Source organism: Anabas testudineus, chromosome 18, assembly GCF_900324465.2.
Source record: "Anabas testudineus chromosome 18, fAnaTes1.2, whole genome shotgun sequence".
Taxonomy (NCBI): domain Eukaryota; kingdom Metazoa; phylum Chordata; class Actinopteri; order Anabantiformes; family Anabantidae; genus Anabas; species Anabas testudineus.
The window spans coordinates 10,699,224-10,723,909 of NC_046627.1; the positions used below are offsets into that span (position 1 = coordinate 10,699,224).

General features: G+C 35.9%; 2 protein-coding genes across 2 annotated transcripts in view; one reads left to right on the forward strand and one right to left on the reverse strand.

Annotated features, from left to right (window-relative positions):
* LOC113168482 (trichohyalin-like) overlaps positions 1-24,686 on the forward strand; it is a 928,554-nt gene that overhangs the window by 67,534 nt on the left and 836,334 nt on the right. The gene's annotated exons all lie outside the window — the stretch shown is intronic.
* Positions 20,135-23,833, reverse strand: LOC113168320 (low affinity immunoglobulin gamma Fc region receptor II-like). The gene is made up of 8 exons (XM_033326606.1): positions 23,714-23,833; positions 23,457-23,513; positions 22,788-23,054; positions 22,383-22,628; positions 21,279-21,389; positions 20,923-20,985; positions 20,423-20,490; positions 20,135-20,187 (listed from the first exon to the last, which is right to left on the reverse strand). Exons 1-8 carry the CDS (start codon positions 23,742-23,744, stop codon positions 20,164-20,166), a joined length of 867 nt encoding a protein of 288 aa, XP_033182497.1. The 5' UTR covers positions 23,745-23,833; the 3' UTR covers positions 20,135-20,163.

Consider the following 24,686-nt stretch of genomic DNA (forward strand, 5'->3'; position numbering starts at 1 on the left):
TTTAAAGGAACAGTAGTAAGTTTGTAGCATATTTTTTCTTTCTTATAGCCAACTTTGAAATCAGAAACAGTACAAGGTGAGAAACTGAAATCACTGGACACAATTAAATTGGATAAAAGATGAACCTCTGTGATCTTCTTCTCCAGCTCCTTGTTCAAGTTCTCAGTCTCCTCCTTACTCTTCTTCTCAGTCTGGAGCTGTGTTTCCAACTGGGAGGTCGGAGAGAAGAAGAGAAACAATTCATTATCAATAGATGTTGACTCAACATTTATTCTAAGTGAATGATCATTTCTTATTTGTTGTAAGTTATGTTTCTAATTCTCTTCATACAACATCAGTTTTAATCTGAATTGACTCTGAATGATTTGATCTAATAAACACATTATTATACATTAGACTAAAATTAGTTTTATTCACAATCAACTGACTGAAAAGTTTCTCTCAGTGATAAAAACATGGCGAAGTTTCTAAACTATTTAATTTGTTATTAATGCATTTCAACATTAATGTTCTACATCTGAACGTATTACAGTTTAGTATAATAAGTGGTTCATAACATGATCACTGAGTTAATAAAGAAGAAAATGGTTAAGTCATCATGAATTTAAAGTTATAAGAACCACTCAATGTGAAAATGTATTAACAACTGAAAGGAATATTATTTAGCGTTTCTGAAAAAAATAAAAAACATCAACACACTACATTCATTTTGATTAATATTTAAATGAATTCACACTCAACTACAAACATTATTAGTCTTTGTCTTAAATAATCTCATTTACTACATCAGCTTCATCACCAAATCAACATTTAATAGAGAAGATGAACTGATTTTGTAAAAAAAACAAAAAACGAAAAACAAACAGACCTCTTTAATCTTCTTCTCAGCCTCCTCATTCTTCTTCTTCTCAGTCTGGAGCTGCTCAAACAACTGGGAGGTCGGACAGAGGAAGAGAAACAATTCCTTATCAATAGATGTCGACACAGCATTTATTCTAAGTGAATGATCATTTCTCATTGGTTGTAAGTTGTGTTTCTAATTCTCTTCATTCAACATCAGTTTGAATCTGAATTGACTCTGAATGATTTGATCCAATAAACACATCAAGTGTCTCTGAACTGTTTGGTTCCTGCTCCCTCTGGCTCTATCATTCAGACACTATTAGACTGACTGGAATCACTAAATCTGGGAGAGAAACAGTTCCAACTATTATTGGATGTTAAATACCAAACTAGCTGCTCAGTGTTGGACAATGTAACACACTAACACAGAGAGAAAACCTCTTCATGTTTCCAGCATTGAACAGAGCTCTGGAAAAGTTTCTGATTGGACTTTTTCTAACCACTCGCAATGAATCAAGTCTTCTCTGTTTGATCTATTTCTCAGTGTCCTGTTAGTTTAAAGCAGGAGGAGACAACCCTGGTCCTCACTGCTGCTGTCCTGCTGGTTCTCCAACTATCTACTGCTCATTACCTGGATCAGGTGTGTTCAGCCAATCAGAAGCTGGAAGATACCATCTCAGATGAGGGGGGAGTGAGAGAAGACAAAGTGAATTAGTTTCTTCCAGCTTCTCACTGACTGAACTCATCTGATCTTTGTGTATTAATGTCTGAGACATCCCATAACTCCTACATGTTGGTGGTCTGAACATCACAGCTCACAGAACAGTGGTCATAGTGAGTTCAGACATGTAATAACAGCAGTTTTATTACTGTGATATGGAAGAAACCAAGTTAAGATGAACTAAATGTCTGTGATGACACAGTTTGTTTCTAAGGAAGATATTTATTATTTGTTTGTCCTGAAGCTGTTTCTGACAAAAACGGTTATTTGGTGTCTCAGATTTCTTCTGGTGTGTCTTTGTTTCAACAAGTCTATTTTTTTTTATACAGAAGGTAAATAGAGACAGACAGAGCTGATTTAGATTAAATGATTAACCTCTTTGTTCTTCTTATCCAGCTGATTCTTCAGGCTCTCAGTCTTTTTCCTTCTTTGTATTTCAGCCTGGAGCTGTGTTTTAAACTGGGAAGAAGAGGAGATGACGAGAGATACATTATCAAAAAGAATAAGTATAATGCTAATTTCATATGTTCTGTATTTTCTGTACCTCTGTGTTTGTAACGCTGAAGTAGTCCCACGGCCAACATCAGCACAACCACAGACAAAACGGTGAAGACAACTGATAACACAGTGAAGAGCTGAACAGATCCAGGGTGAAGAGGATTTGGAGAAGTCTCTTGGCCATTTTGAGTTGTTGTCCCTTGAGGTGAAGGATTAGCATTTGATTTGAGGAATAAGTATTATATGCTTTTGAACAATGTACACAGTGCATAAACGGTAAGTATAATAAGTAAGTAGTTATAGAATAATAAAAAAGTGAGTAACAAACAAGAAATGACCTAATAATTAATTAATCTATAGTCATTTAAATTAATGACCTGCAATAGTAGCATTTGAATGGATAGAAGAGAGGAGCTTAATGTATCAGTAGAACAATACAGTACAAAAACAGTAGTACAAATATTCTAACACATGGAATTTTATAACATCACAGGAAGACTTTGATGAGGTTGGCTCTAATTTACATTTTTAATATTATTATAATATTAAAATATTTTATTGTTATAACTTAACTGTTATACTTAACGTGCCACAGTTAAGGCAATAAATACACAATGAACATACCACAATTCCATTCAGTCATCTAGCTAGATGTTAATTTAAATTGACTGAAAGGAGAGGTACACAAACACGGACCTTTAGACACAGCTTGGGGTTTAGTCTCTCACCCTAAAACACTTTGACGTGAGAACCAGAGGATTTACTTTAATTTAGTTTTTTCTTCCTCTCACATGTCTCACCTGTAACAGGCAGCCAGCTCTCTGGTGATTCAGCTTGAAATCCTGAGATGCTGCATTTGTAAAATCCTTCATCAGACATAGAAATATTGTGAATGGTCATCTCTCCTGTATATCCAGTATTAATTAAGTTGCCATTTTTATAGAAATCAGCTGGGAATTTGGAGGATGTTCCCTGCTTCCTACAAGTTAGAGTCAGAGTTTTTCCCTCCATCACAGGCAGAGCAGGACTCTCCAAGATCACATCACCAGCTGAACAAACCAAAAAAAAAATTAACCTATGTGGTTCAATGTTTTATATTGTTACATAAAATTACTACATTTGCACTTGGTCATAGTATGTAAGTATAGATTTTTATTTCAAACTGCACTTTCAATATTGTATTAGTTAACAGTTGGTGACCATACCAGTGACAGTGATGTTGACAGCGCTGCTTCTCTCTCCTACTTCATTTTCACAAAAGTATTCTCCACTGTGTAAAACAAATGCAGCCTTTATGTCCATCAATCCTGTCGATGTTTCCCACTGAGGAGAATTTGAGGGAAGCTTTTTCATCACTCTCCATTCATTTGGGCCATTGGAGCCAACACAAGTTAATGAGAATGATTCATATTCAAAGAACTGCAGCCTGTTTGGACTGATATGAAGAGAAGCTCTGCCTGTGACAGAGAAAAGAAACAAAAAGTTCAAGAGACCTAAACGAGTTCCAAACTTGATTTTCACTCGGAAAAAAAACTTTTTTAGTCAAAAGTGAAAGTTCTTTGCAATTTGTTTCAAAGTCTAATATAAAAATATAAAGCTGAGTAGAAAATATTTGAATGACTATAACATTGAATGAATCTCAACCTACCAGCTTCCTGCACATCAGGTCTTTTCTGACCTTGAGCAGTGAGCAGCGAGAACAAATTAAACACTAGAGAGACAACAGAACATAGCTGTATGTCAAATATAAATATATTTATATGGAGAAGTACACTGCTGATATACACATAACATAGATGACACAAATGTTAATTTGTTTTTAAAAGGGTCATACAATGTACAAAATGAATGTTTGTTTCTAGTTATAGTCATAAACAGGCAAGTGATGTGCATTGATAATACACATTACCACTAAGTACAAATTACAGTTGCAAAGCACATTATGTGTTTGAAGTATTTTATATATTTGTCACAGTGTATATACAGTGCTGTATCATATATGAACACATTTAGATTTGTAAGGAGTAGACACAGTAGACACGAGGAGATCTTTTAAGCTATACTGCTTAATGAAAGGACCTAATCATACAGCTAATATATTTAACATTAATATTAAGAAACATAATTACATTTCATATTTGACTTTAAATTCAGAGAAACAGGTGAATCAGTACTTACACAGTCTGATGTAGAACACTGTGCCCTCCATGTTGTCTGGCTGCTGACTGAGAATCAGCCTGAGTAAAAGTAATATATGGTGTGTGTTAAGGACTTCCTTTTCCTTATCATGGATGACACAGGAAGAGGAAGAGAGAATAAAATGAGGAAGAGAGAATAAATCTAATAACAAGTGGTTAAAATGTACAAAAATTTACATGAATTTCACTTTTAGCTTAAACTATATCCTCACATCTCAATATTGGTTCACACGTGCAACGAGTGCATTCTGTCATTTTTCTCTCTGCATGAGTGGTACCGGAGAAAAATGGAGCAGATCATACAGTAGGGCAGCAACACCACCCACCCCTTGAACTTTTGAAAATGGAACATGTATACATTGAAACAACTTAAATGTAGTGCAAACAATATGCATGGGATAATAGTCCATTATTACTAAATAAAGACGTCTTTCTAAGATTTAGTAGATGTATCAAAACTGAAATCCCTAAAATTACAGAAATTGTTAAAAAATGTTGTTACACTCACCCCAACTGGTCGAGGCAGATGGCCGCCCACACTGAGTCCGGTTCTGCTGGAGGTTTTGCTCTTCACTATCACCTAGTGCTGCTCAACTGGGGTTACTGGTTACTTAAAAAATAGTGATGTTGTTATATTTTGTAAGGTCTTAAACTTTAAACACTGTAATATGCCTTGAAATAACTTCTGTTGTGATCAGGTGCAATATAAATAAAATTGAATTAAATTAAATTGAATATATATGATTCTGTTAATATGTTAATTCACCTTTGCAGATCTGTCACATGTTTCAGCTTCAGGTCAAACTTGACATTATAACCTTAGAGTCTGACCACATAGAGTCAGTTAAAATGCTGCAGCAGCTGTTTCTGTAAACAATGTGAGAAGAAAGTGCAGATGGAACAAAGTGGTTTACCGGTTACCATTTAATAAACCACTAACATTTAAAAAAAAAAGTCTCTCATAGCAGCTGAAGACAAAAGACAAAGCAAAATAGTTTCTACTCTGCACTTTCTTTAGATATCTCACTCAATGATGACGACTCAAAAATGTACAAAGATGCAAATGTATTTCAATTTCTTTTATTATTCTTTATACAACATTTGTATAACCTAAACATTTTATTCTTAAAGGACTTGAAGTACAAACTTAGGTTTTGTTTGACCAATGATTGCATTAAAAACAAAACTATATAAAAACATAATACAAATGAAAGATTGAATTTCAAAATTGTGCATGCTGACTAATTTAGAAGTGCAATGTACGGTTGCATCTTGTACATAGTCTGTAACAGTGATGCCCTTCAACATTCAGTCAAATTTGTTCACTGTTGGTGACCTGAAAAAATAAAACAGCAGTCATTAAAAATAAATAAATTGTTGAGAAGTTGGGGTCATAATTACATAAAGGTATTTGGTTGTCAAGGTGTGTAAATGGTTACAATTAGGATAATAGGCTACAGAATGCATTAAGTCAACAAGTTTTTCTCGCAAATGTGCAAATAATGGGGATTCTGTGTGTCTGGTATTTCATAGATGAAATGTGACATTCACCAAGTCAAAAGTAACCTGTACTTTCTTTGACATTAGTAGTTGGCCACAGTGGTGATATTTAAAGGCTGCAGCAACTCTGCTTGCTGCATGTCTTCAGACATGTGAACACACTCACGCCTTCCCCAAACCCGAATCAACCATGTCTTTGATATGCACATTTTATGAGCATGTTGATGACACCTATTTTAATCAATCTAGCTGTGTACACTACCCACATCTTGGCCCTATTTATATCGCTCTAACAATGTAGCTTCCAGTGCTTCTACTATGCCTATACTCCTATCCTTAAAGACTGGTGATAATTGGTATTTAATAAATGTACTAAAGCATAAACCCATTTAAGAGAAACACTCCAGTATGAAAAATTTGTAGAAAAATAGTAGAGTTATGTCAAATAATTTGTGTACAAAATAGGTGTCTAATTTAAATGGTTATGGTATAGTTAAAGTTACACAGCTAAATCTTCTTCTTCTTTCGGCTTTTCCCATCAGGGGTCGCCACAGCGAATCATCCTTTTCCACCTAAATCTATCATGAACATCTTCTACCCTAACATTAGCCAACCTCATGTCCTCTGTTAAAACGTCCATATATAAAGTTACACAGCTAAATAAGGTTAGAAAAACATCATAAGTATAGTTAATACAAATTATCTGTGATGGGATGCAAACTTTCAAACCTGTGTCCTAAAAATGAATTCCTGCACAACTGATCTCTGAACAGAATCATATTAGCATATTTTTGGAAAGAATATAGCTTCTTTCAGGGGTTCTTGAGAATGAAGGAGGTAAAATGTGCAGGACTGAGGAGTAGCAGAATTGACTAAGTCAGATTGGGTTTAGGCAAGTAGAGAACTTTGGTCAGGGTTAGAGAAAAGTTTGGTTTATAAAGTAATTGTATGTAAAGTGACATAAAATGTTACTTTTGTTTTTATTGGCTGGCTTTGTTAGCTAGCTAGACCTAAGCCAAGTGTCGTAAGTTCTGGAACCCAACAAAAAAACTGAGAGCTGTACCGCAAGATTAGATATTTAGACAAAAAATGTACTGTTTGAGTACAGGGCATGGCATTTATTTTAAGAGTAAAGAGATTCTCCTCTCTATGTTTTTAGAAACATAATCTAGTTGCAATTATTTTCTACACAATAATGCTTCATGCTTTCACTTCACTGGAAACTAGGGGTAAAATAACATTTTTGATGTTAAATAATTAAATATAATTAATAATTAAATCAATGATGGAAAATCAAAATCAAAAAAACATGTTACAGTACAAAAGTTAACAACAACTAATCATGTCCCAGTGTGCCTTCTGTTCCTACCACAAGAACAACAGATTTTGAGTTGTTTTAGGGAGGGCATAAGGGCAACTGTGGGGGGCAAACACAAAGATATAAACATTCATGCTCAGAGATGTACTATCTGCACAAGTGTATTACACAAATGACCTACGTTCATATGAGTTGCCAGTGATGATTGTTGGTATTAAATCTCCAAAAAAATCATTGTCTTTCTTTAGTTGCTCAACTGCTAGCTGAACAACATGAGAGTTGAAAAATATTTTTTGTCCAGATGAATCCCACTATGTCAAATACTGATGCTCCGACTGTTTCAATACCATACTAAAACACTGAACAGATGAAAGTAATAGTATGATATGAATAATTCTGAAATTAAAAAAAAAGATGTTGAATCTTGTCTATGTCCATTATTCATTGTTTAATTTATACAAAAATTCAATTCAAATATGTTAAAATGCTGTCACAGTAAAAAGGGTGTGTGAGTAATTTAGGGTTAATTAACTGCACAGAATATTATTAAGTAGGTATTAGTATGTATTTTATTAAATATTAGAGAGCTCTCAAATAAATATATTTTCTGTACCTCTATGTTTCCAACGCCAAAGTAGTCCAACCACCAACAGCAGCACAGCCACAGACAAAATGGTGAAGACAACTGAGCGGAACACAGTGGAGAGTTGAACGGATCCATGGTGGAGAGGATTTGGAAAAGTCTCTTGGCCATTTTGAGTTGTTGTCCCTTGAGGTGAAGGATTATTATATGCTTTTGAATATATACACAGCACACAAACATTCTAGTTATAAAATAATGACTTAGGAATCATATGGTGAATAAGCAAATGATAGATTGTTTAATCAATTAAAAACAATTTAAAAAAATATGTAATATTTAATATATAATCAATCACTATAATCCCTACATTTTATTTGACAATATTGCGGAAAAAACTATAATGAGATTGCTTTAATTAAGATATTTTGTAGTAGTGTAGGTGTCATTATTAGTATTATAATTCATCCATTAGTTTTTTGCAAATTCAAGAAGACTATACATTTAAATATATTCATCTAGCAGACACATTTATCTAAATTAAGTTACAGATGAGGTGTACAAACACACATTTTTAAGTTCAACTTGGTGTTTAGTGTCTCGCCCTATACCAGGATTTAATTTCATTTAATTTCCCACATGCCTCACCTGTTACATCCAGCCAGCTCTCCGGTGATTCACCTTGAGGTCCTGAAATGCTGCATTTGTAGAATCCTCCATCAGTCATAGAAATATTGTGAATGGTCAGCTGGCCTGTATATTCAGTCTTAATTAAGTTGTCATTTTTATAAAAATCAGCTGGGAGGTTGAAGGATGTTCCCCGTTTCTTACATCGTAGAGTCAGTATTTGTCCTATCATCACAGGTTGAGCAGGACTTTCCAAGATCACATCACCAGCTGAACAACAAAAGCCAAAATAACTAAATACATAAACAAATTAAACCAATTCAAAATCATGCAGTGATGCAGTGATCAGTAAGCATTTATTAAATTTAAAAATAACCACTAGGGTCCATTGTTTTGTAATGCAAATATTATATTTGCACTTGTTATAATATGTAAGTATAGATTTTTATTTCAAACTTCACTTTCAACATTTTATTAGTTAACAGGTGCTGATCATACCAGTGACAGTGATGTTGACAGTGTTGCTTCTCTCTCCTTCTTCATTTTGACAAAAGTATTCTCCACTGTGTGATACAAGGGTAGGTTTTATGTACATCAATCCTGTCGATCTTTCCCAGTGCAGAGAATTTGAGGAAAGGTTTTTCATCACTCTCCATTCAGTTGGTCCAACACAACTTAATGAGATGGACTCGTAGTCAAAGAACTGCAGCCTGTTTGGATTGATATGAAGAGAAGCTCTACCTGTGATAGACAAAAGTAAGAAAATATAAACGAGAGACTTATTACTCATCGGACTTCTAATAAAATGTAAAGTAAAATAGTGGAGTAGTTTATTAAAGTATTAAATGAATCTAAACTCACCTTTATTCAGCTCATTGGAACTGTTCTGACCTTGAGCAGTGAGCACCAAGAACAAATTAAACACTACAAAGGCAGTAGAACATAGCATTGTAAGATATGAATATATGTTCATATATTGAATTATATATTATAACATACATACTATAGACGACACTAATGTCACTATCAGACATTCTGATTAGTTTTGAAAAGGTTAATTTGATGTTATTAATTAAATTATCACCATTAACAACATTTAGTCTGTTTGAATGTTTCAGAATGAAATGTTTATTTCTAGTTATGGTATTAAATAATGATAATACACATAACTCAATTATTAGGACTATAAAATGAGTATTAGCTGTCACATGATGTTCAACAAAGTACAATAGGTGTTTGAAATTAAAATACTGTTAATTTTAAATTATACATAGGCTAGAGTGTATATGCAGTGTTGTGCCATAGTAACACGCAGATATGTTTAGGGAGTACAATAGACACAATGACTTTAATTAGGCTATACTGCTCATTGTAAGGACCTAATCATATATTTATTATATTTAACATGAATCATACTCTTAATTAATACAGTGCACATTTTTCACATTTGACTTTAAATTCAGAGAAATAGGAGAATCAGCACTTACACAGTCTGATGTAGAACACTGTGACCTCCATACTGTCTTGCTGCTGAGTGAGCATTAAAATGAGTAGAAGTAAACTATAGTGTAAGTGAAAGACTTCCTTTTCCTGTGCAGAGTAGAGGCCACATACATTTATAGCAGTACGACGTTACGCTACCATTGCTACCTTACCAGTTGCTGTGTTGGAAAAATACTTAATTATTTTCTAGTCATGAATGACAGAAAATGAATTTTTGGTTTGAATGTTTTATTATTTAATATATTTGTAATAAAACATTTCACTTTAGCTTAAACCAAAATATAAATTTTCACAATTGTCTGGAGGTGTACATTACATCTGTACTCTCCTACATCAAGCACTGCATAGGCAACGTCACCATGGACAAACACATCCGACTGTACGCCAACCATAGGTGGGGGTCCAAAACAAACCCAACAACACTACTAACTACTAACAACTACAAACCTAGTGTCAATGATAGCAATGCTGTGCTTCCTTTTTGCCCACTGCAGAAGCAACTACATCACATCCATCGACCGACACTAGCCACATCTTTAAGGTGTGGGAGTATGATGTGAGGCGAGTGCTAAGGACAGTAAACCTCACAAATGCAGCAGGACCTGACAACATCACAGGTAGGGTGCTGAAGGACTGTGCAAATCAAATCATGGCGTCTTCATTAGAATATTCAACCTGTCTTTAACACAAGCCACTTTCCCATCCTGCCTAAACTCAACTATTATCACTATCTCAAAAAAGACCACCAACAGTTTAAATGACTGCTGGCAAGTGGCTCTCACTCCAGGTATTTTGAGAAATTTGTCAGAAGCCACATTTTTCAAAAACTTCCACCATTTGACCCCCACTAATTTGGATACAGGCATAACAGGTCGACAAAGGACACTATAGACAAAGCCATCAACACAACTCTGACCCATCTGGAACAGAAGGATTGCTATGCCATGCTAATTTTTCTGTGGTTTTAGGTTAGTATAGTATAGTAGTATACCATACTATATAGTAGGCAGGCAGGTAACAAAATAAAAAAAAAAACATTTGGTCTTCCACAATCTACCTGCCTTTGCATTAATGACTTCCTCAGCAACCACCCACACATGGTCACAGTATGACCTCAACTTTCCTTAGCATTCATCCTTAACACCATGCTTAACATGTGTGCTGAGTCACCTAATGTACACTCTCTATACACGACTGCACCCCCATGCATCTAAGCAACTCCGTCATGAATTTAACTGAAGACATTACAGTGTTTAGGCTTTTCATAGGGGGAAACTGTCATTATAAAGCCTCTAGTTAGAGATGGATCAGATTACTCTGAGCCATCTCTTAGTTATGCTGCTATAGGTTAGTTTGCTGGGGGTCTAGGAGTCAGTCAGAAACAGAGACAAACGTTTGAGGCCCGGACAGAATGAATTTACAGCATTTTGTAGCAGAAAAGTTGAGTAATTTTTAAACAATGATTCTCTTACATATAAATAACTTCAAGGCCCGAGTAGAAAGGTAGACAGGTATCAACCTGTACTGGTTGTGTTTTAATATCTCTTCACTTGTGTGTCAAAGTGACAACAAACAGCATCATAATAAATGAGAAGCAGAAACGAAATGAGAAGTATTACTAAGTAATTTATTTTTAATTTACAAGTTATTATTATTTTATTTAATAAAACACATTGCAGTCTTTTCTACTAAAGCAGATTTTCATTAGCCTTATTATGTACATTATACACTATATTTACTTTACTGTAAATAAATCTATAAACATCACTGAACGTGTCCTTCGTACGTTTTTCTGTTTTAGTTTTGAGCTTTTATCTTTGCGTTCCTCCAAGTTTCCCACAGTGAAGCAGTCCCACCAGCAGCAGCAACAGAGCCACCATCACCATGGTGGAAGCTGTTCTTACGATGAGCAGGATATAAAAGAAGTGGTCGCAGCAGGGACAAGTCTCTCTGTGAAGATTATCTGCTAGAAGATTATTACACAATTGAGATAGGTTAACACTATGTTTAACTCTACTGTCTTTAATGTGTGTGTCAAGAAGAACATATATGTATATATATTGGCAGTAAAACATAAAATATAATTGACAAATTTAAAACTCAATGGCAAAGTCAATGTTAACGTCTGCAAATATTCCTTTAACAATAGCATGGCACTAGAACTTTTGCATTCCTGCTGATATCTTTAAGCTTACCTGTTCTGTTTTTGTAGGGTGTATTTGAGTCCTCACATTTTCTCACTGAGCCATGAAGATTTTGGATCTGCACTAAAATTTTCAATAAAATTCTATGAATTTAGTTTTTGTGTATTTCAAGATATACTGTAAGTGAAATAATAGCAGTGAACACAACCAAATATAACAAAAAGAAAACCATTTAAAACCATTTTCAATTATTTTTTTACACACTCAAACTGTGTTTTTATATTTACTGATGACTTGTCTCACCTTTGACTAACAGTTGTTTCTCCAGCGATTCTCCAGCTCCAGAGATGCACTTGTAGAGTCCTTCATCAGACTTAGAAACACTGTGGATGATCAGTTCTCCTGTAGAGCTGCTGTTGATGTGGTTACCATCTATATAGAAATCAGCTTGGAGGTAAAAGGGATTTCTTTGATTTCTGCAGCGCAAAGTCACAGTTTCTCCCTCAGTCACAGGAAGAGCAGAACTCTCCAGTGTCACATCACCTGAGCAATGGTATAAAAAAAATCATTAAAAAAAATATACATGTTGTTGATTTGTTTACAGTTACCTATCCCATGCATTGAATGTTCCGGTCTGCCACACGACATTTCACACGTTTCTTCATGTTTACCAGAACTGTGTATCTTAAGGTTTGACTGGAGAGTCAACGGACTTGCTGGTGACTCTCCACCTCCAGAACGACATTTGTAGAGGCCCTCATGAGACTTGGAAACATTGTGGACGACCATGTTTTCTGTGAAACCTGTCTTAATGAAGACTCCATCTTTATAGAAATCAGCTGTGGGTGTGGAGGAAGTCTCCTTGTTTCTACAGCACAGAGACATTATCTCCCTCCATCACAGGAAGTACATGACTCTCCAGGATCACTGGACCATCTTATGAAAGAAGAATTACAGACAACATAGAGGTTGAGGTAACATACATATAACGACTGTAATTACTGTAATTTCAGTTAGAACATGAAATTACACTAAACATACCAGTGACAGTGATGTTGACAGTGTTGCTTCTTCCTCCATCTCCACTTTCACACCAGTATTCACCACTGTCTCCTACAAAGATATAGTCAATGGTGCAGTTGGCTCTTGATGTATCCATGTAATTTGGATAATTTGGAACAATGTTCTTGATGGTCCTCACTTTGAGTCCAGAAGAGACATTAAACCCCTCACAAATAAATGTCAACTCTTTATATTCAAAGAGCTGCAGACTGTTCGTAATGATGTGAAAACCTGCGCATGAAAAAAAACAAAAGGGGAAAGAAAAACCCAGATAGGAACAAGCATTATACAGCATATACTGCATTGTTCTTGTAAAGCTTCTTTTGATCGGTCTGAACTTTCCTAATAATGAATTCATTGTCATTAATTACTAATATTAACTGTTAAGGATGGTACCTTAAAAAAATAAATCACTATAAATTTTATACTATATACTATACTAAAAACTATAAAATTTCTCCTCATCTCATCTGATTTACACAAATCATGTTACTTTGTAGAGACTGCTATCAATTTATTAAAAAATAATTAAACACTGGATCACACAATTGTATTAGTACCACATTACATAGTTCAGTAGAGTTTTGCTTGATTTTCAACAGCTGCTTCTAAAAGCTCAACGTTTAAACACCTAGGGACGACACGTTATTTATGCTTGACTGATAAATTTTGTATTTATTATTTACTGTAATGTCATATTAGCCAGTAGCTGGACAAATTTTGAAGGAGCATATATGAGAGCAATATGTAGAATGTATGTGGAAACAAGACATAAATTTGATTTCTGCAAAATTGATTGTGTCACAAACAGCTGCTCACATAAACATGCAGGGTGAACATCAATGTTATTTTGAAGTACCTATTTTTCTCCTGTGTTTGATATTACTGTCTTCATCTTCCTGTTGATCAGCTACCACACTGTGTTGGACTGAACAACAGAAAAACAATAACACTTTTTTAAACTATAGTATTGTTAAAAAAGTCATACTATATATAGAGAATGTTTCGACTCACTTGGGTGTGATACTGGTGTTGTCATCTCAGAAGTCAAATATATTACTAGATAGACTTTGAGAGTGAGAAATTACATTTCTTCCTGAATTTTTGCGATACAAATTGCATTAAACTCAAAGTAATAAATTAAAGAGATGCGTGTGTAGATACTGTAGATTACGGCTTTGCAGGTACACGTTAGAGATCTTTACAGGTTGACTTCAAGAGCTGACTCAGGCAAAAGTACAGAATATTCTGACTGTGTCTCTGTGAGAATATATTTGTATATATGTACAAATAATAATGAAGCACAAAGATTATGTAACTATATGCAGTTACATGATCAATCTTAACTTACCACCTTTATGCACATTGTAACTGTTTAACTTGAACAATAAGCAGCAAGAAGACATTAAACACTAGAGAGACAAGAGAAGACAGTTGCATGTTACATATATAGATCATTATATGCAGAATGATAACGTGCTATTGAAATGCACATACTGTAAATAACACAACAAATAAAATAAATCAGGGATTATTGCAAACAACACACTTTTTTTATAAATCTTATAGTTAGAGATGGATCAGGTGACTCTGAACAATCTTTTAGTTATGCTGATATAGCTTAATCTGCTGAGGGACCTCTACTGATAAACTGAGCTCCTCTCCTCTCTCCTTTCTCCTATATCAATTCAAATACCACCATTGCATGTCATTAACTCTGTGTCTTCTCTCTCTTTTAGTTGTGTTTCCTCCGCTCTGTCTCCCTCTCTCTGTACTTTTCTGCAGGTATCCTCGGCCTGGAGCTGTACATCTCCAGAATCCAGTTCATCTGCCCAATGTTCTTGATGCGTGTTGTTGTCTTTATTGCCTGCTGTTCTTTTCTCTCTTCTCTTTCCACTCACCCCAACCGGTCGAGGCAGATGGCCGCCCACTATAAGCCTGGTTCTGCTGGAGGTTCTTCCTCTAAAGGGAGTTTTTCCTCTCCACTGTTGCCTAAAGCTTGCTCAAATGGGATTGTTGGGTTTTCTCTATAATTTTTTGTATAAATATTTTCTGTAAGGTCTTAAACCTTACACTGTAAAGTGCCTTGAGATAACTTCTGTTGTAAATTGGCGCTATACAAATAAAATTGAATTGAATTGAATTGAATTGAACTTTGTACTTTAGTACTTGGGTCAGTGTGAAACGTTTTTCTTCTAATGATTGAGTTTAGAAGATAAAACATATAAATATAAAAAGAAAAATCTACATTATAACACAATCTGTTATTTAACACCCACCACTAAAAGTGACCTACCGTAATAACAGAAGTTTAAGTTTAATAAAAGTGTGGCACACATTAATTTGTTGAAATAAATATTTCCAATCATATATAAAAAAATATATAATCTTATATAAGCTACTGTATACACTAATATTGTATAGTAATTTGGTAATTTATACTGTACTTATTCATTAAAATGATGTTTTTTTACTACTTTTATCATATCAAAACAAATTGCTTAAAAGCACCAAACTTCAAGTAGATTTGAATTTAAGGACATTTTACAGAGAAATATTTGATATTTGAGACAGATTTTAAATTCTGAATAAGAGTAGAGGCAGTACTCACAGAATATGATGCACAAAGCTGTGACCTTCATGTTGTCGGCTTCTGACTGACTGAACTTAAAACCGAGTAAAGACGTAGAAAGTATGATATATGTGAAGGACTTCCTTTTCCTGTGAGGTGGACACAGCAGTTTAGAGCACTGTAAAAGTGTTTTTGTAACACTGTGTTTCTGACACACACTGTCTTTGTTTGACAGAAAAAAATGTGGAAAAGAAAGAAATGTCTAATGCCTGTTAGAAAAAGTTAGTATATTTGCTGCTATCTCTATTTTGACTTTTCTTCTTTTTACATATCTAATCTATAATTTACTGTAAATTTATGTTAGTGGATACCTCTTTTTCTTTTTTTTATACTAAGAAATTTAAACCAAACTAACATGGATGAATTGAGAGTTTTTGTGTTTTACACTGATTTGATTTTGTCCAACAGTAAAAAGAAAAAAAATAAATAAATAAACAGCTTGAGTCAAATTTATAAACTGTATTTAACTATACCCTTAGAAACTAACCACAGAGAGTCAGTTAAAATGCTGCAGCAGCTCTGTTTTTGTAAACAGTGTGAGAAGAAAGAGGAGATGAACAAGGTGGTTTAACTGATGCGCTTTGATAAACCACTAACATTAAAAAAACTGAATCAGAGATAATAATCTTTGATAGCAGCTGAAGACGAAAACCAATCATGTCTTGTCATATGACATCGTACTAAATAGTTTCTAGCATGTACTTTACAGTATTTAGATTTAATAGATTAATAATGACCACTCAAAAATATACAATGTGCAAATGTATTTTAATCTTTTATTCTTACAGGACTGGAAATACAAGCTTAGCTTTTGTTTAATCAATAATAAATATATATATATATATATATATGAATAAAAACACAATAATCTAGCCACAGGGGTTGCAAGCCAGCGACTTCCGTGCCGGTCCCAAGCCCGGATTAATAGAGAGGGTTGCGTCAGGAAGGGCATCCGGCGTAAAAATTGCCAAAATAACCATGCGAATCATCAATAACACTTTCGTACCGGATTGGTCGAGGCCCGGGTTAACAACGACCGCCACCGGTGCTGTTAACCTACAGGGTGCCGGTGACTACTGTTGGTCGAAGAAAGAGGGGAGGCAGAAGGGTTCGTGGTCAGAGAGAGAAGGGAAAAGGCAGGAGCATAGGTTTGAGAATAGGGACTCTTAACGTTGGCACGATGACAGGGAAAGGCAGAGAGCTGGCAGACATGATGGAGAGAAGGAAGGTAGATGTTCTGTGTGTGCAGGAGACAAGGTGGAAGGGCAGCAAGGCACGTAGTATCGGAGGAGGATACAAACTGTTCTACCATGGTGTGGATAGGAAGAGAAACGGGGTAGGAGTGATCCTGAAGGAGGAGTTTGTGAACAATGTTCTAGAGGTGAAAAGAGTCTCAGAAAGGGTGATGAGCCTAAAGCTAGAAATTGAAGGGGTGATGATGAATGTAGTCAGTGGGTATGCGCCACAAGTTGGCTGTGAGTTAGAAGAGAAGATTCTGGAGTGAGTTTGATGAGGTCATAGAGAGTATCCCCAGAGGAGAGAGAGTTGTTGTTGGAGCAGACTTCAGTGGACATGTTGGTGAGGGCAACAGAGGTGATGAGGAGGTGATGGGCAGGTTTGGTGTGAAGGAAAGAAATCTGGAAGGACAGATGGTGGTAGACTTTGCTAAGAGGATGGAAATGGCTGTAGTCAACACTTACTTCCAGAAGAGAGATGAACACAGAGTGACATACAGAAGTGGAGGTAGGAGTACGCAGGTGGACTACATCCTATGTAGACGAGGTCATTTGAGAGAGGTTAGTGACTGCAAAGTGGTGGTAGGAGAGAGTGTAGCCAGACAGCACCGCATGGTGGTGTGTAAGATGACTCTGGAGGTCAGGAAGAAGAAGAGGGGGAGGACAGAAAAGAAGACCAAGTGGTGGAAGTTAAAGAATGAAGAAACTTGTGAGGAATTCAGGCAGAAGTTGAGACAGGTTCTGGGTGGTCAGGATGAGCTTCCAGATGACTGGGAAACTACAGCAGAGGTTATCAAGGAAACAGGTAGGAAGGTGCTAGGTGTGTCATCTGGAAAGAGGAAAGAAGGTAAAGACACTTGGTGGTGGAATGAGGAAGTACAGGAATGCGTCCAGAGGAAGAGGTTAGCTACAAGAAAGGGGGATGCAGAAAGGACTGAGGAAAGTAGACAGGAGTACAAGGAAGCGCAGCGTAGAGTGAAGAGGGAGGTGGCAAAGGCCAAACAGAAAGCTTACGATGAGCTGTATGACAGGTTAGACACAAAGGAAGGAGAGAAGGACTTGTACAGGCTAGCCAGACAGAGAGATAGAGATGGGAAGGATGTGCAACAGATAAGGGTGATTAAGGACAGAGATGGAAAGGTGCTAACAACCCAGGAGAGTGTGCAGAAAAGATGGAAGGAGTATTTTGAGGAGCTGATAAATGAGGAAAATGACAGGGAAAGAAGGGAGGAAGATGTTGATGTTGTGGAGCAGGAAATAGCAGAGATTGGAAAGGATGAGGTTAGGAAGGCTCTGAAAAGGATGAAGAGTGGAAAGGCTGTTGGTCCGGATGACATACCTGTGGAGGTGTGGAAGTGCTTAGGAGAGACAGCAGTGGAGTTTCTAACCAGTTTGTTCAATAGGATTCTAGAGAGTGAGAAGATGCCTGAGGAATGGAGGAGAAGTGTTCTGGTTCCGATCTTTAAGAACAAGGGTGACACGCAGAACTGCAGTAACTATAGAGGAATAAAGTTGATGAGCCACACAATGAAGCTGTGAAGAGTAGTGGAAGCCAGGCTTAGGAAGAAGGTGGAGATTTGTGAGCAGCAGTATGGTTTCATGCCCCGTAAGAGCACCACTGATGCCATTTGTGCTTTGAGAATGTTGATGGAAAAGTACAGAGATGGTCAGAAGGAGCTGCATTGTGTCTTTGTAGATTTAGAGAAGGCGTATGACAGGGTGCCGAGGGAGGAGCTGTGGTACTGTATGAGGTCGTCGGGAGTGGCAGAGAAGTACGTCAGAGTAGTTCAGGACATGTATGAGAGAAGTATGACGGTGGTGAGATGTGCTGTAGGTCAGACAGAGGAGTTCAAGGTGGAGGTGGGACTACACCAAGGATCAGCTTTGAGTCCCTTCTTGTTTGCTATGCTGATGGACAGGCTGACAGATGAGGTCAGACAGGAATCTCCCTGGACAATGATGTTTGCGGATGACATTGTGATTTGCAGTGAGAGTAGAGAGCAGGTGGAGGAACAGCTGGAGAGGTGGAGGTTTGCTCTGGAAAGAAGAGGCATGAAGGTCAGTCGTAGTAAGACAGAATACATGTGTCTGAACGAGAGGGATCAAGGTAGAAGAGTTAGGTTACAGGGGCCTGAGGTGAAGAAGGTGCAGGAGTTTAAGTTCTTGAGGTCAACAGTTCAGTGTGATGGGGAGTGTGGTAAAGAGGTGAAGAGGAGAGTGCATGCAGGTTGGAGCGGGTGGAGGAAAGTGTCAGGAGTGTTGTGTGACAGAAGAGTGTCAGCAAGACTCAAAGGAAGGTTGGCTGGTGTTAGGGTAGAAGATGCCCATGACAGAGTGACTTGGAAAAGGATGATTCTCTGTGGCGACCCCTGATGGGAAAAGCCGAAAGAGAAGAAGAAGATGAATAAAAACACAATATAGATTAAAGACTGAATCTCAAAAATTATGAGAATTGTACATGCTAACTAGTTTAGCAGTGCAAAGTATGGTTGCACCTTGTTTACAGTCTGTTACAGTGCTTTCATTCATCCTTGATTCAGATTTGTTGGCTGTTGGTGGCTTGAAAACATAGAACAGCAGCTGTTGCAAAAATGTTTTGTACAGTTGTATCAGTTTTATGTGTGTATTTTGCGGATTTGATCTTGATATTGCTACAAAATGAGGACCAAAACAACATATTTTTCTTACATAACGAGGACAATGATTTGCCTGCTGCCAATGTGAATCATTTACATTTTCAAATGCATGGTTTACTTCCTCTGTTTTCTTTAAGATGGTCTTTTGCAATAACTGAGATCTTTGCATGGCACTTAGAGAAGGCTATAACTTTTAAAAACAGAGATGATTCTTATTAATAGTACAATACAGAACAATATTTTGGTCCATTAACCTCAAATGTGTATACTGGGGTTAGTGATAGGGTTGTTTTTTTCTTTCTGTACCCTTCTGGTTTCCTGTAGTTCGGCTGTTCCATCACCAGCCCAAGAGCCATCAATAAAACTGTACCAAACATCCTAATCACAATGAAGCCATAAAGGAAGGGTGATAGTCTTTATGTAAAGCTGGAAACCTCCTAAATGTATAATATTTTTTGATTATTACTGTTTTCAGTGACTGAAGGGGTTTATTATTAGGGTTTTTTTTTTCCTTCACTATAACATCTAGATTTAACTACAAACCGAATACTGTCTACACCAGCGTGATGCAACCTTTTGTGCTGTAAAGGTAGAAAACAAAGCAAAGCATGTACAAAACCTGCCCATTGTAACATACGTTTTTCCTTTATCCTTCAGCTTTTGCGTTCAGCGAAAAACACAGCTGTCAACCTGATAAAAATAAAAATTAAAAATTATTTTTCTATTTGTAATAACTTATTATAAATTTAGCATTAGTTATGTACTGCGCATAACAACCAGGTTTATATCTGTACAAAAAGGACAAAGCATGATGAAGTAAAATTCATTGGATTAGCACAACTATTAAGCTTAATAATTGTAATTATTGGGTATGCTCCACCTAAGGTAAAATGCTAACAAACATAGAAAATAATTGTTACATTACCTTGTTTCTACAAGCAACAACAGCATATGTTGCTTTGTTGGGATCTGATACATCCGACTCTCTGGAGACTGAGAAGTTGATGACAGAAATATTTCTTATTGAAATTGTATGAAAGTTAGAAGAACTATGTGGATTAAATTAACCAAAATTAATATCACAATCATAAGAATCTTATAAATTAATTTGCCATTGTTCTAATGTCCTTTTAAAGAACTTTTAGTCAGTACCTTTCCCAATTCAAACATATCTGTACTACAATCCTTACAACAGCAGTAATCACACCGAGCATATTTAAAAGCTGCAGCAGTTAGAAAATGTTTAACCAGTCTGGTCTAAAAAACCACATACTCTTAAAAATAGATGCAGGTGATTCAGATCATATATACTCTCACATGAAGGGTGGTGGCTGACTGGTATCAAACTGAAATCATTTTGTTTAACTTGAAAATATTATTTTATTATATATTATTATTTAAACTGAACAAATTTTGTTAACATACCATTCTGATTCCTCTCTGTTGTAACAACACTATAAGTCACATCTACATTTTCTTCTGTAGAACCTGAAATATGAACATACGTACATACTGTATTAAGTAACCCTTACAAGATTAATAGAAAACCAGTAAACAGTTTGATGTAAGACTACTTGTTAGCAACTCCAGCATGATGCTGGATGTGTTTCATGTACATGAACCTTGGCTTAGAATACAAAGTGTGAACATATGATAAGAAGACAATTTCTAAGATGGCACAGTGTATAGATAAGACAGTTAGGAAAAAAATACATTTCCATTTAGGATGGCATTCACAGTGTACCTTCAAGCAAAGTTTCTAAATACTGTATTTTCTGTACCTTTGCGTTTCCGACATTGACGTAGTCCCACCAGTAACAGCACTACAGCCACACACAATACAGTCGAGACAATAGCCACCGTAGTCAGTTTAGGTATTGAAGTAACAGATGCTGTTAAAAGATGAGTTTGACAGTTTAGCATTTTATCCAAATATGTGGGGAGTTAACTACTGTTAATGAGAAATTCCTGAGGAAGTCACAATGAAGTTAGGAGACACTAATTAACTGAATTGATAGGTTAGTTCATATCATTTTAATTTCCATAGAATTACATACTTAAGCTAAATCAAGTTCTTTCATATGTCAATGATAAGCCTACATCTATGAGGTGTTATATTAATACATATTTTATTTTTTCAACTTTCTTTGGCTTGTTGGCAATTTTTTTTTCCTTTTTGATTTATGCTGCATTTTATTTACTTGTTTTTTCTTTACTGTAGTATTGCTATTATTATTCTAAAGTAAAGTACCTAATAATGAAAAAAGTGCTCTACAACTACAGATTGTTATTATCAAAGTCAAAGTCTACTTTATTGTCAATTCTAACCTCTTCACTAATGTAGAGTACATACACCAAATTGAACTTGAAAATGCTCTTTGTTGCCAGTTCATTAGGACGAAAAAGCAAAAATAAATGCAGTGTAAAACAGCAGTCCTGAAAGTACAATAAAGAACAGTTTTGCTCAAACTGCTTTGGAGAGGTGTTAATTAAACCAAAAAAAATAGTTACTACAATATGAAATCTGTTGAGACGCTAAACACTATTAAGATTTTCTTCTTTGGTCTCACAAAAAAAAAGATTTCCATCACATAATTCCAGCATCTTGCTTTCTTTAACCGGTAAAATTACGTAAAACTGAGCATCAGTTATGTGTTTAAACTCTAGTCTCCCATAGTGAAGCAGTCCCACCATCAGAACGGTCAAAACAGTCAGTAGGATGAGACAAATATGACAGGAGTGCTCTGAGCATTCACATATCTCTGTGTGAACCGCTGCAAAGACAATGGAACATCATGAAACAGTCAAACTGAGGAGTTTACTTTAACTGTGACCCTCTATGGAGAGGTTCAGTATAAAGCATCATCTAAATAAAACCAACTCACCTGGGACAGTCAACCTGCTCTCCAGTGATTCTCCAGCTCCAGAGATGCTGCACTTGTAGAGTCCTTCATCTGACGTAGAAACACCCTGGATGATCATCTCTCCTGTAGAGCTGCTCTCCATGAAGAAACCATCTTTATAGAAGTCAGCAGTGAGGTTTGAAGGAGTCTGTTTCTTTCTACAGCGCAGAGTCACATCATCACCCTCCATCACAGGGAGAACTGGACTCTCCAGGATCACAGAAGCAGCTGAACAACAATTGATTGGGAAATTATAATCACGCTAAATGGGCAACAAAGCTGAGCAGAAATATCTAATATATTAAACAAATACACTGTCCAAAGTTAACTAAAACGTAATTTTGAAGATTTTGATTAAATGAACTGCGTGTTTTACTATTTACATACCAGTGATCGTGATGGTAACAGTTTTACTTCTCTTCACTCTTTTCATTTCACACCAGTACTCTCCACTGTCTAATGTTCTATATGCAGTTTTAATCTCACAAGGTCCTGTTGATGTTTCCCAGGTAGAAGCACATATTGTAGTAACGTCCTTTATCTTCCTCATCACTCTCCATCCAGTCCGTCCATTCAGTCCTTCACAGCTGACAGTGAAGGTCTCATATTCAAAGTGCTGCTGTCTGTTTGGAACAACCTGAGGAAAAACTGCATCTGAGACACAAAGGATAAGATGTATTAAATATTTATTTTATGAAATTTATATTTAGAAATTTTATATTTTTAAATTGAAATATTTATAGTGGACAGTCTTTATGAAAGACATGAAATCAGAAGTTATTATACAGTTATTAAACCCTCTCAGGATTTTGATGTAAAGTGCAGCCATGAAAGAATAATCGTTTATATCTGTGCTACAGACATGCAGTATTTTTACTATTACCACCATAAAAACTAAACTCTGGGAACTAGGATTATAACTTGTTTGACCCCAACAGTTTTATCTATGCTAACCTGTTTCATATTACTATATCAAATTGTCACCTAGACCTCAGACTCAAGTTTTAAAAATTACAATAGGACCTTTATTTCTAAGCGGCTGATCATGTTACCTACCATTTTCCACAGAATAACTGAAGTGAAGCTGTGGAACCAGTAGCAATGACACAATCACTAAAGAGAGAAATGTATCATCAGTTGAGCTGTTTAAAAACTCCATGTGGCATATTAACAGTGTTTTTACCATCAAAAACCATAAAACTACCACTAAAACAGGAATTACATCAGTTCTTAGCAAAAAGCAGTCAGCACATTATTTCACTATAAGTACATTTAAAACATTGATTTCAGAGACAAACTGTCTCAGTACTCACACTGTCTGAAGCAGAGAGCTGGAGCCTTCATGTTGTCTTGCTGCTGACTGAGTATCAGAGTGAAAAACAGCAGACGTAAAATGTAGGTGGGATCCTCCTCTTCCTCTGTGCATGATGGAAAATGTAGATGCTAAACCTTCTGCTATGTCTATTTTGATATCTGCTGTTTAATCACCCTGTCAGATATGCCTGTTTTTAATATTAGTTTCTCTCTTACTTGTCCTCAATCAACAAGTGAAATCTCTAAAATAAGGTTAAATCTTACAGTGTTACAAATTGATGTAATTTCAAGTTGTTGGCACAGCTGCTATTGTTCAGAAAAAGATGCATTAGACTGACTAAAGAAAGCAGAAAGCAGTGTTCGAAAAAGTACTCAGTGTAAGAATACATAGCTACAAGTAAAAAGCAAACAAGTACAAAGGTTGTTTGAGTTAAAGCTCAGTGTTTTTTTTTTTTATCACTAGTTTACATTAAAACACTGCAGGTCATTTACCACAACTGTCGTTCCCACAGGCATTCACACTTAGAAGCTCAACAGATGACCTGCATGTGTATTGTCTATTCTCATATAATGTAAAGAACGCCTTTTTAAAATAGACCACACGTCTGTTGAGTATGTGGTTTATTGTTCTACCATGTGGTTAACAGCTGGGGTAAAAATAAGCATGTAATCTAACAGCTTTTGTAGCCATATTACCAGTACTCCTCCAAAGTTAATGAATTAACATGTTATGTTTTGATTGTTTGATTCATAGAAAAAACTGACATGTAAAAAAAACATTTATCTTGGCTTTAAAGATGAGCCAGTTATTCTCTAAAGGCCACAATAGGAAATGACTGTACTCAAAGACAAACTTGTCTTCACTTCACTATTTAATCCTTTGCCCTTAAGGTCTAAATCCCCAAATGAAGAGCTAACCTTACTCAACTGAACATATCTGTGTCTTCTATGATGGAAATGTATGTACATTAA

Coding starts and splice junctions, on each gene's coding strand:
- LOC113168320 (XM_033326606.1), bottom strand. CDS start 23,744: ATGAAGGCTCCAGCTCTCTGCTTCAGACAGT. Junction 23,055..23,456: donor CAGTTATTCTGTGGAAAATG/GTAGGTAACATG, acceptor TTTGTGTCTCAG/ATGCAGTTTTTCCTCAGGTT. Junction 20,491..20,922: donor AACAGAGAGGAATCAGAATG/GTATGTTAACAA, acceptor TCAACTTCTCAG/TCTCCAGAGAGTCGGATGTA.